The 13,036-nt window shown below is 41.1% G+C and overlaps 1 protein-coding gene across 1 annotated transcript in view; it reads right to left on the bottom strand.

Annotated features, from left to right (window-relative positions):
- Positions 1–13,036, bottom strand: part of LOC126259527 (uncharacterized) — a 62,900-nt gene that overhangs the window by 13,183 nt on the left and 36,681 nt on the right. Inside the window, exon 4 of the mRNA XM_049956392.1 lies at positions 3,635–3,778. Within this exon, the coding sequence (XP_049812349.1) occupies positions 3,635–3,778 (144 nt within the window). The remainder of the gene's footprint in view (positions 1–3,634; positions 3,779–13,036) is intronic.

Here is a 13,036-nt window from a genome sequence, read left to right as displayed (position 1 = left end):
AGGCAGGGCTCAGCAAACAATATTTGCATTCCAACAGGCTCGAGATTTCCCGATACAAAGAAGTGCTGATACAATATCTAAGTTACTCGAATTCTGATGTGCCAAAACACTAGTGCAAGAGATACACGAGAAACTATAAACGAGCTACTACAACAATATATTATAATTTGACAACTTTGTTAAACACAGGAGGAAATAGCTTTGAATTCTATTATCTTACCAATTTTGTTGCATTTGAACAGGTTTGCAATAAACTCTCATATGTACAGATACTGTATACAAATAATAACACTTTTTTGAGTAAAGGTAACATTCAAAAACAGAAATGTGTTGCCAGCATTTAATCAGCTTTAGAACATGAACAGTGACATTCAGTTGAAACAAGAACGAAAAAAAATCCAGAATAAAATGTTTAACACAGGAAGTAAATCATATTAAAGTAACTTTTATCATGAGAATAAGTTAAAGCAGCAAGACCCGTCATGGAGATAGTACCAAGAGATGTCACTAGATCGCAGAATAAGGAACATGTAGATACTGGGACTGAATTTGGAATTGTGAGCTTTCACTTGTTGGTGTTGTTACAAATAACCTGCACACTAGAAGATATTGTGATCCGTTTTTCAGTTGCTCAAGCTCAGCACTACAGAAGGATTGGAAGGGGAACAGTGACACCAGCTTGGCTGAGAGCCATGGACATTGCAGGGAGGGGGATCGGTAATCAAGCAGCAAATTTCATTCTGTTACCAACCATGGGAAACTATACCACATATCTTTGCTTTTTTATGAATTTCTACCACGTTTTAACTACAGTTTGTCTGAATCGTTTTGTAGTCAGAATCAAACTGAAATGAAAATTGAGCAAATACTATGGTTGAGTACTCATTTCTGCAGGAGATGGTCCATGTCCAGATACGGTCCAGTGGCATACATGTGTGTTTTCTGCTACAATCTTGTCAACACTCACCAAGATTTATGATGAGAATGGAAGGGCTTGGGCCAGCCAGTTCTACACAGCCAATGAGAGACAGGCAGGTGGACGATACGACTGGGATCAATGTAGATTGTAATATTCTCATATCAGTATAGAAGCAAAATCAGATATGTATTTGAAAAGAAACGTGTGTTCTCAGGTCCCACCATGACAACCTCAGAAATTCCAACATATTTGGAAGGAACAGCCAAATATTTATTATTGTTGTTGTTGTTGTCGTCGTCGTCGTCTTCAGTCCTGAGACTGGGTTGATGCAGCTCTCCATGCTACTCTATCCTGTGCAATCTTCTTCATCTCACAGTACCTACTGCAGCCTACATCCTTCTGAATCTGCTTAGTGTATTCATCTCTTGGTCTCCCTCTACGATTTTTACCCTCCACGCTGCCCTCCAATGCTAAATTTGTGATCCCTTGATGCCTCAAAACATGTCCTACCAACCGATCCCTTCTTCTAGTCAAGTTGTGCCACAAACTTCTCTTCTCCCCAATCCTATTCAATACCTCCTCATTAGTTATGTGGTCTACCCATTTAATCTTCAGCATTCTTCTGTAGCACCACATTTCGAAAGCTTCTATTCTCTTCTTGTCCAAACTAGTTATCGTCCATGTTTCACTTCCATACATGGCTACACTCCTTACAAATACTTTCAGAAAAGACTTCCTGATACTTAAATCTATACTCTATGTTAACAGATTTCTCTTCTTCAGAAACGATTTCCTTGCCATTGCCAGTCTACATTTTATATCCTCTCTACTTCGACCATCATCGGTTATTTTACTCCCTAAATAGAAAACTCCTTACTACTTTAAGTGTCTCATTTCCTAATCTAATTCCCTCAGCATCACCCGATTTAATTTGACTACATTCCATTATCCTCGTTTTGCTTTTGTTGATGTTCATCTTATATCCTCCTTTCAAGACACTGTCCATTCCGTTCAACAGCTCTTCCAAGTCCTTTGCTGTCTCTGACAGAATTACAATGTCATCGGCGAATCTCAAAGTTTTTACTTCTTCTCCACGAATTTTAATACCTACTCCGAATTTTTCTTTTGTTTCCTTTACTGCTTGCTCAATATACAGATTGAATAACATCGGGGAGAGGCTACAACCCTGTCTCACTCCTTTCCCAACCACTGCTTCCCTTTCATGCCCCTCGACTCTTACAACTGCCATCTGGTTTCTGTACAAATTGTAAATAGCCTTTCGCTCCCTGTATTTTACCCCTGCCACCTTCAGAATTTGAAAGAGAGTATTCCAGTTAACGTTGTCAAAAGCTTTCTCTAAGTCTACAAATGCTAGAAACGTAGGTTTGCCTTTCCTTGATCTTTCTTCTAAGATAAGTCTTAAGGTTAGTATCGCCTCACGTGTTCCAACATTTCTACGGAATCCAAACTGATCTTCCCCGAGGTCCGCTTCTACCAGTTTTTCCATTCGTCTGTAAAGAATTCGCGTTAGTATTTTGAAGCTGTGACTTATTAAACTGATAGTTCGGTAATTTTCACATCTGTAAACACCTGCTTTCTTTGGGATTGGAATTATTATATTCTTGTTGAAGTCTGAGGGTATTTCGCCTGTCTCATACATTTTGCTCACCAGATGGTAGAGTTTTGTCATGACTGGCTCTCCCAAGGCCATCAGTAGTTCTAATGGAATGTTGTCTACTGCCGGGGGCCTTGTTTCGACTCAGGTCTTTCAGTGCTCTGTCAAACTCTTCACGCAGCATCTTATCTCCCATTTCGTCTTCGTCTACATCATCTTCCATTTCCATAATATTTATTACAAAGACAAATATCACAGTTGTTCTAGCAGGATGATAATGATTAAAAACAGTGATACCACTGGCAACACTGCTATTAAGCAAAAATGGCAGAAAAGAAAACAGTCCAAAACTTAATGTAAACCATTTCTTTTGTTTATTTTATTTCTTAGTATTATCAAAAGGTAGACAATTAAGCCATAAGTTTGTTAACTACTTGGCAGATACTTTTTGTCAGTGAAACAGTTTGTAATTTTCATTAGTCACAATATGGTAAAAAATTTTGCTCGTGGGGCCTCTTAAAAAAAAAAAGGGTAACTTTAGATTCAGGGTTGTCTTACAATTGCGCAGATACAATAATTATGGTAAGTCTGACACTAATTACATTACAGTCTCTCTTCAAAACTTTAGTATTAATAGATCGCTTTATAAAATATGTAAGCCAAAGAGAGTAATACCTGCACAAAGTAGCAAAACTTATGGTAAATAATCTGTAAATGAGTAAAAATGCTAAAAATGAGAGTTTTACAAAAATGCTTGCCATACTAATAACAAATTCTTCAGTAAGGTTTTGAAGTTTCCTTCTATTGCAGACAAAGTATTCCGAAGCACATATCACCCCCATCTAAAAATTCAGTCCCTATTCTTTGACATGAAACCACAAACTGACCTTTACAATTAGCTGAATAAACCTTGAAGGTTAAGTAGAATTGTTCAGAACACTTCACAGCTGGAAGCCTAAAGAATATGTAGAGTAAACAAATATAACAAATTGACTATAATAATGGTGATGTCAATGGCAGCGGCTGTAGCAGCAGCACAAATGAAGGATAAAAAATACACAAAACTGTATGGTTGCTTGCCTGCATTAAAAATAACTTACCAGAGAATCACTCCTTCGCAAATAAAATACGGTCCATGACACTATTTCATGAAAGAGAGCAACATTGCCCTCACAAAGGGCTCTTATAGCCAAATCAGCACAAAAAAAGAACAATGTCACTATTCTTTCAAGACCTGCCGTTCCCTGTAAATAAGAAGTTCAATATGTCACTTAAAATCTTTTACGTGATGTTCACATTGAGAAAATTAAAATTTCAGTCAACTAGAAGTAAAAAGCAGTAACAGGTACTTCAAAATGTAATAATTTACTGATATCTATTTGTGCATTTTTAAGCAAAATAAATACCAGGGAAACCTTCTCTTACACATCACTTATTGCCAAAAACAATTTACAAATGTTGTAACAGTATCATTTGCAATTAAAGGACTATTAGACAATGATTATTAATATTAGGGTATTAACAACTTTGAAAATATGAATGTAACAGCAGGGACTCACAAAATGGTGATAAAGTGGTAGCAAAAGGGAAAGGGTAGTGTCAAAGATTTGCAGATGCTTTATTTTAATAGCAATAATAACAAGGAAGTTTAGTTTATCTAAATGGGAGTTTGCTAATGAATATTAATTGCATTCTGGATAGTAAAGCAGTGCCCAAAATGCTACCAAGGAAATATTTGTCTACAATGCAATTGCTTGTGACAGTACTCACATCCAGGAAAACTGACTGCACACATCAACACTTCAACACAAAATGTTATGGAAATTAAATGAGCTTAAGTTCATTTTTTCTTTTTTTTTTGCGCAGTTTAAATCAAAACTTATGTTGACATTCTCACACACACATTACCTCTATATGAATTTTAACCGTTAAGTGACTGACTGACTGGTTGAGGTGGAGTATGGGACTAAATGGCGAGGTCATCAACCGCCAAATTCAAAAATTACTTGCGTAAGACAGTGATATCTGATGAAAGGGGGCAAATCCAGTCTGAGGGATCATACCATAAAGAGAGGAAGCTGAAAAATACACAGTAGAGGGCATAACAGGGTAGGCCAAATCTAAAAACTAGAAAAACAGAGGGCTAAAAGCAGTCTTTGCAAGGGGAGTGGTCATGGGTCCTTGACACAGGAAACTAAGAGACCCCAGCCACAACCACCCTACTGCTCCAATAGTAAAACAAAATCTCTTAACTGAAAATAAAATCCACTTTCCACATAGTAAACTCAGGACCAGGTCAAAACCAATAGTCAATGGCCTCTCAGACCATGACATGCAGTTCCTTCTGTTAAATGTTAATACTGAACAGGATATAAAATCTGTTAAATCTGAGCTCAAAAGGGTAATCAGTAAGCCAAAAATTGATTATTTTAGGACACTCCTCAGAGACATTCACTGGACTGATGTTTACAGCGTTCATGGCATGAATGAAAAATATAACATTTTTGCTAATAAAGTGCTTACCTTATTCGAACACTGCTTTCCCCCAAAACTTACCAAGGTTAGAGCAAAGTCTACAAAGAAGCCATGGATTACTCGAGGAATAGGGGTATCTTGTAAAACAAAAAGAAAACTATCTGTCACTCCGAAACATTTCCAATGTTGATGCTATAGCACATTATAAGAAATACTGCAAAATATTAAAGACTGTAATACGGATGTCAAAGCAAATATATTACAAGGAAAAGATAGTCATATCAGATAACAAAATAAAGACAATATGGGATATAGTGAAGGAGGAGACCGGTAGAACCAGACATGAAGAGGAACAAATAGCATTAAGAGTAAATGATACATTGGTGACAGATGTGTATAGTGTTGCAGAACTTTTTAACAAACATTTTATAACTGTTACTGAAAAGATGGGGTTGTCAGGTTCGGTAGATGCTGCTATGGATTACCTTAGACCAGACATTTCAAGTAACTTTCTTAATATGAATTTGACCCTCACTACCCCAACAGAAATAATGTCCATCATAAAATCTTTAAAATCAAAAACATCTAGTGGGTATGATGAAATATCAACAAAGTTAATTAAAGAATGTGATTCTGAGCTAAGTAACATATTAAGCTATCTGTGTAACCAGTCGTTTATTAGTGGAATATTTCCTGAATGGCTGAAATATGCTGAAGTTAAGCCACTGTTTAAGAAGGGAGATAAAGAAATAGCATCAAATTTCCGTCCAATTTCACTGTTGCCAGCATTCTCAAAAATTTTCGAAAAAGTAATGTACAGTCGTCTTTATAACCATCTTATCTCAAACAACATACTGTCAAAGTCACAGTTTGGATTTCTAAAAGGTTCTGATATTGAGAAGGCTATCTACACTTACAGTGAAAATGTGCTTAATTCATTAGACAAAAAATTGCAGGCAACTGGTATATTTTGTGATCTGTCAAAGGCATTTGACTGTGTAAATCACAATATCCTTTTAAGTAAACTTGAATATTATAGTATAACAGCAAATGCTGCAAAATGGTTCAAATCTTATATCTCTGGCAGGAAACAAAGGGTGTTATTAGGAAAGAGACATGTATCAAGCTATCAGGCCTCATCCAACTGGGAACTAATTACATGTGGGGTCCCACAAGGTTCCATTTTGGGGCCCTTACTTTTTCTTGTGTATATCAATGACCTTTCATCAGTAACATTACCAGATGCCAAGTTTGTTTTGTTTGCCGATGATACAAACATTGCAATAAATAGCAAGTCAAATGTAGTCTTAGAAAGATCAGCCAATAAAATATTTGTGGACATTAATCACTGGTTCCTAGCCAATTCTTTGTCACTAAACTTTGAAAAAACACACTACATGCAGTTCAGAACTTGTAAGGGGTGTCCCAAGAGTATATGTCTAACATACGATGACAGGAAGATAGAAGAAGTGGACAGTGTTAAATTCTTGGGATTACAGCTTGATAATAAATTCAACTGGGAGGAGCACACCACAGAACTTCTGAAGCGTCTTAACAAATCTCTGTTTGCAATGCGAATTTTGTCAGACATAGGGGATATAAAAATGAAAAAGCTGGCATACTATGCTTACTTTCATTCCATAATGTCATATGGGATTATTTTTTGGGGTAATTCATCAAGCCAAGCTAAAGTTTTCCGGGCACAAAAACGTGCAGTGAGAGTTATATGTGGTGCGAACTCAAGAACATCCTGCAGAAGCCTGTTTAGGGAACTAGGGATACTAACTACTGCTTCCCAATATATTTATTCCTTAATGAAATTTGTCATTAAAAATATATCACTTTTTCAAACCAACAGCTCAATTCATGGAATCAATACTAGAAATAAGAATAATCTTCACAAGGATTTAAAGTCACTTAGTCTTGTACAAAAAGGTGTGCATTATTCAGGAACCCACATTTTCAATAACTTGCCAGCAGCCATAAAAAGCTTAACAACCAATGAAATTCAGTTTAAGAGAAGCCTAAAGGATTTATTGGTGGCCAACTCCTTCTACTCCATTGATGAATTTCTTAGTAAAACCAACTAATTTGTATATAAGTACAACATAACTTCTGCACAATTTCAGTGCAGTAATGTGTTCATTGAAAATTTGTGTGTGTGTGTGTGTGTGTGTTAGTATAATCTAACTTCTGCACCATTTCAGTGCAGTAATGTGTTCATTGTAAATAAGTATTACAGTAGTTGTATTACCTTATAAATAAATAAAAAACTTTTTTATCTTAAATTTAGTGCATTAGTATTTGTAAAATGACTCTTAGTGTTCATTAAAAATGACGATCATTCCACTTGGGACCTGTGGAGTGGTACATTAGCTTATTTGTTTTAGTTGTAAATATTTGTCATGTATTGTTGTTTTTCTGACATGTTCCACATCCTGGAGGACCTCCTCACTACGGATCAATTGGAATGAAAGTAAATCTAATCTAATCTAATCAACCATCTGTGAATCTTCTGTCAATATTAAAGGCAAGGAATCTGGAAGGCTATACTTAGTATGAAGGACAAAAAGACTGGGACGTTCTACCAATATATGAGATACTGTCAGTCTGTCTCCACAGCCACACTGTGGAGGTGGCTTGTTACACAAGAGGAAACAGTGTATGAGCCTAGTATGACCATTATGCAGCGGCATAAGACAGTGGACTTCTTCCCAGAAGAGTGGAAGGAAGAGTTTATTACTGAGAGCAGTAGAGCACCAGAGGTCATTCCACTTTTGGGCAAGGAGAGGTTTGATGTGTATCCATATATTTGCACCTGGAATCATGAACAGAAACAGCAGGTGTCTGCCTCTCTAACCAAACTGTCAGTCAGTCCATTCCCTGGGATGCCCACATGACTCAAGACCCAGAGAAAGACAACTGAGCAGGCAGGGTAGAGAGAAGTTCATGGATAGCACAGATCAAAGTGAGGAGAGTAGCATCAATCTATAACCTACAGGCTGCTCACTGAGTCTATACACATTAAAACACTGGAGGGAGGCCTGAGTAACAAAATGGAGGATCCTGCTAATGGCTAGCAGCTCTACTGTGAACACACTACATGATCCCAGCAGGAAATTGCATACCATGCCAGTAGGAGACAAAATAATATCCCATTTTACCCATCATTTTAGAACCATCTGTGTAAAAAAAAAAATGGTAGCAACCCAGAACTTTTCAAGGATGGAGTGTAGCAGATGCTGGAATACTGTAGGAGCGACAGAAACCTTAGGATCCTGGGATAGGTTGGTCCTAATCAATGGAGCATACACCATCTGAGGAGAAGTATGTGTGTGTGTGTGTGGGGGGGGGGAGGGCGGGGGGGGGGGGGAGGGAGGAGGAGTGAGACGTATTCCAACCGGCAATCCCACCCTAGGACGGTATCAGCAGAGAGACACCCATCATTTGCAATAAGGACGGGGTACAGGGTATCATCGCACGGCGATTGCATAAGAAACCAGGAGTGGGCTCCACCGTATTTGTAGAAAGGGGGGGGGGGCGAATCCCCACTTCCACGAGGAGACAATCTACATGACTAGTGTGAAAGGCATTGGTAGCCAGATGCACCCCATGATGATGAACAGGGTCAAGTAATTTCAGAGTGGAAGGACCCACTTATCTGTAAGCCTGACAACCATAATCTAATCTGGACAAAACCAGAACGCAGTAAAGATGGAGAAGAGTAGCACAGCCTGCACCCCAACACGTTTGGGCCAGGAGATGGAGATACAGTTCCACATGCAGGTCAGGTGGCACATATGGGGCAGCCATGTCAGCTTTTCATCAAGAAGACTGCCATGAAAGTGAACAGTGCTACAACATCTAGGTGCTGGTCGCCTAAATAAAGTTCTGGATCAGTGTTTATTGTGGGTTGACTACAAAACTGCATAACCTGTGTTTTGGAGGGTGAAAAAACAAAGTCATGGGAAAGGGCCCACACACAGGACCCTTAGAGCTGGGGGGGGGGGGGGGGACACCCATCGTTTGCAATAAGGACGGGGTACAGGGAATCATCGCACGGTGATTGCATAAGAAACTAGGAGTGGGCTCCACCATATTTGTAGAAAAACTGTCGATATGTAATGCCAGGGTACCCAGAGGCCCATTGATGGTGACGAGGAACAGTATTACACTTAACACAGAACCATGTGGGATACCGTTCTCCTGGACTGTAGAGGTGCTGAGACAAGTGCCAACTCTTTTGGGTTAGAGCCGGTGGGGTAAAAAATCATGGATAAAAACCTGAAGAGGGCAGCAAAAGACAGTCACGGGGAGGGGGTAACTAAAATGTGATGGTACCAAGCCCTGTCGTATGCCTTACATAGGTCAAAGAAGACAGAGTTGAGTACCCAACATAATTTGAAGCTAACCATCCTCTCAAGCAGTTTATAAAGTAAGTTGGTCAGGCTAATCGGTTGGTAGCTGTCGAGAGACATTGGGTTCTTCTCGGACTTAAGCATGGGGATAACTATGCTGTCTCACCATTGCAAGTGGAAGACACCCATGAGCCAAATGTGGTTGAAAACCCTGAGTTAATGTTTTGTTGTGTTATGTTATGATTTAAGGCAAAAAAAAACAACTGGGGTCATACATGCCCAAGTCAAAACTATAGAACACAAAGACAGAGAGGAGTTTAAAGATGACTATACATCAGTCTCAATTGATGTAATAGAAAACAGCTAAAAACAGACTTGTGGAAAAAAGGCTAAGAAAGACACCATACAGAAATCGAGGTCCAAAAATAAAAATTAAATGGCCATCACCATATTGCTCTGGCAGATAAAAAGTAAAATGTGGTCAACAGCCTGTGCTTTATTTGCTAAAACAGGCGGTAACTCTGATGGCAAACCCAAACAGGAACGTAAGAGGTTAAAAAATGGATGTTCTATCACGAAGTGGCAGACAGTTAAAACTTGGGTGCAATGTGTACGAAGTGGTGGGGTAGCTCCACTTAGCAAATGACAATGGCTAAAAAGGCAGTGCCCAATACATAGGGTTAAAATAACCTCCACCTGGCAGGAGGGCCGAGAGGAGGTCGTCCAAGCTACTGGGAGAGGCTTAGTAAGGTGGAGCTTATTCCAGTGAAGGAAGGACCATTGGTGATGCCAAAAGGACACCACCTCCTGACAGACGGGACACATATCATCGGAGGGAACAGAGGTACTCGTGGGCTGAGGTACTAGTACTGCAGCTTTGAAAGAAGCATCAGCAGCCTCGTTTCCTGGCAGACCAACATGATCAGGAACCCACACAAACATCACACTGGCTCAACCAAGAGTGAGCAATTGACAGTTTTCCTAGACCCACTCCACTAAGGGATGGGCCGTGTACAGCATACATACTTTGAAGGGCACTGAGGGAGTCTGAGAAGAGGACAATCGAAAAGGCTATGTCACTGGATGTACTCCGTGGCCTGGTACAAGGGAAGAGCTCGGCTGTGAATACTAAGGAGTGTGCCGGAAGCCGGTATCTAAAGACACGGGCGCCAATGAAAGGCACACCTGACCTCACAGTCAGTCCGAGAGTCATCAGTGTATAAAAAGATACTATCGTGAAGTACCATGCGAAGATCATGAAACTGCAGGTGATAGACCAAGGCTGGGAGTAGGGTCCTTAGGAAGTGAATGAAGGCCAAGGTTAACATCGGCCACTTCATAAAGCCAAGGTGGTGAAGGGTTCACACCCACAGGGGGAGTTGCAGGTAGCGTGAAGTTAAATCACCATAGTAACCACTGAAAGCGGACTCCAGGAGGTAACAGAACAAGGCCAAGCCCCATACTGATGATCAAAGGAATCATCAAAGGAGGAGGCATAGGCTGGGTGGCCACACATGGCAAACAGCATGCATACCTGCTGAGGAGAAAGTCACAGCAGTAGGACAAGGGTAGTTCAGCAGCTTCAGCATGCAGACACTCAACCAGGCTGTTGTAAAATGCACACATGGCCAAACGAATGGCCGATGGTAGATAGTGTCGAGATGGCGTAAGAGGGAAGGGCACACAGATGCATAAACAAAGCATCCATAGCTGAGTTTCAAACAGACATGGGAATGGTACAAACTGAGGAGGGTGGTTCGATCGGCACTCCAGGAAGTGCAATAGAGGACACATAGGACATTGAGGAACCACATACAGCGGGCTGCCAGTTAAGATACATGGGAGGACCAAGGGAGTTTCCTATTGAGCATGAGCCAAGGAATTTTGTAGTTTCAACAAACTAAAGAGCAGCAGGCCCAAGATTTAAAGATTGTGGGAGAAACCACTTGTGTCACCAGAAATTCATACAGATGGTTTTGTCATTGGAAAAGCAAAACCCATTGCTGATTCTTCTTCAGTGGTGTCTTTACCCCTGGAGCAACTCACCGAGACAGGTCCGTGGAGAACTGCAGTAGACGGCAAACTTTTCAACAAAAAGGGAGCTGGAGACACCCAGTGGGAGACAAGCCATTATAGGGTTAATGGCAATAGCAAAGAGGACGACACTCAGGACGGAACCCTGAGGCACACCGTTTTCCTGCATAAAGGGGTCCAACAAGGCAGAACCCACATGCATCCTGAAAACTGTCTTTTAAAAATGCCTGAAGGAAACAGGGCAGGAGACCACAGAAGCCCCACATGTAAAGAGAACGGAGGATACCAGTTCTCCAGCATGTCGTAGGCCTTCTCCAAATTTAAAAACACTGCTACAGTCTGGGATTTCAACAGAAAACCGTTCATAACATGGGTGGACAAAGTAACGAGATGGTCAACTGAAAAACCACTCAATCCATAAGGGACGATTTCACAACCTCAGATCTGAATGTAGGTGGCCTGTCTGCATGGCCATGTCCTTCACGGAGCGAGGGGTAACAAGAAGAGAACTATAGGTACCAGACAGGAGAACACAGGGTTTGCGACTAGCCAGTAACTTGCAAGTGACTGGGTAAGGCGCCTTTTCCTTTACCCGGATCTCTTTAACAGTCCGCTCATCAACAAACATGGGACAACCTCGAGAGGAGGTGGCATAGCTGCCATTGCAGTTGATACAGGAGTGAGGAGGTGGACACACACTCGTGTGCATCCCTACCACAGGTGACACATTTGGCTGGGTGTCGACAAGATGTCTTAGTGTGGTTGAAATGATGACTCTGTTAGCAGCGCATCAGGTTTGGACTGTACAGCCAGACAATGATTATTTCATAGCCTGCTTTGAGCTTGGACGGAAGTACCACTATCAAAGGTGAGGAAAAGAGTGCGGGTGAGCACAACGTAGGAATCAACCTTTTTCATTACACGATGTATGCCAATGACACCCTGATCAGAGAGGTAAGATCAGATTTCGGCCTCAGACTGTCTAGCAGCCTGGTGTAAATTACACCACAGAAAGAATTCCAAATTCTATGGGCATCGGCACAAGCAGGGTAACCATGGAGAAGTGAGGCAGCAAGCAATTGTTCTTAAGAATCAGAACTGGTCTCCAAAAGAAAAAGTGCCATTTCATAAATGAGAGCACAATTTCACAGGACCAGCAATTGCTTCAACACCTTTCTGAATAATAAACAGATTTACTGTGTGGAAGGACTGACCATCTTCAGTATGTGAGACCATGAGGAACCGTGGGGCAGTGGGGTCTGTGACTCATCAGCCTCATTACATTACGTTTAGTAGCTGCTGAGTGGGAAGATGATTGACTCACCGCGAGGAAATCCCCATGATTGCCAGCGTCTCCAATGGTGTGCTCCTTCCATCTGGGTGCCCTTTCACAAGAGGGCATACCCGCCTTAGGTGATTGTTCACACCTCAGGTCACACCCCCCCACCCCCCCCCCCCCCCCCGAACAACTGACAGGGACCAATCGGCAATTTGGGAAGGTTGCAGCTCAGGCAGTCACCCTCCTTGGGCCTGGCCTGTACCAGGGGGTACGTGCGAACCCTACCTGTCGACCCAGGGCTGGGAATTACGCATTAGCCAGTCACCCGTTACGCGTCACACACATGGGCCGCCCTT

The sequence above is a fragment of the Schistocerca nitens genome, chromosome 5 (genome assembly GCF_023898315.1).
Source record: "Schistocerca nitens isolate TAMUIC-IGC-003100 chromosome 5, iqSchNite1.1, whole genome shotgun sequence".
Taxonomy (NCBI): Eukaryota; Metazoa; Arthropoda; class Insecta; order Orthoptera; family Acrididae; genus Schistocerca; species Schistocerca nitens.
This window is presented reverse-complemented; position numbering and strand designations above follow the sequence as displayed.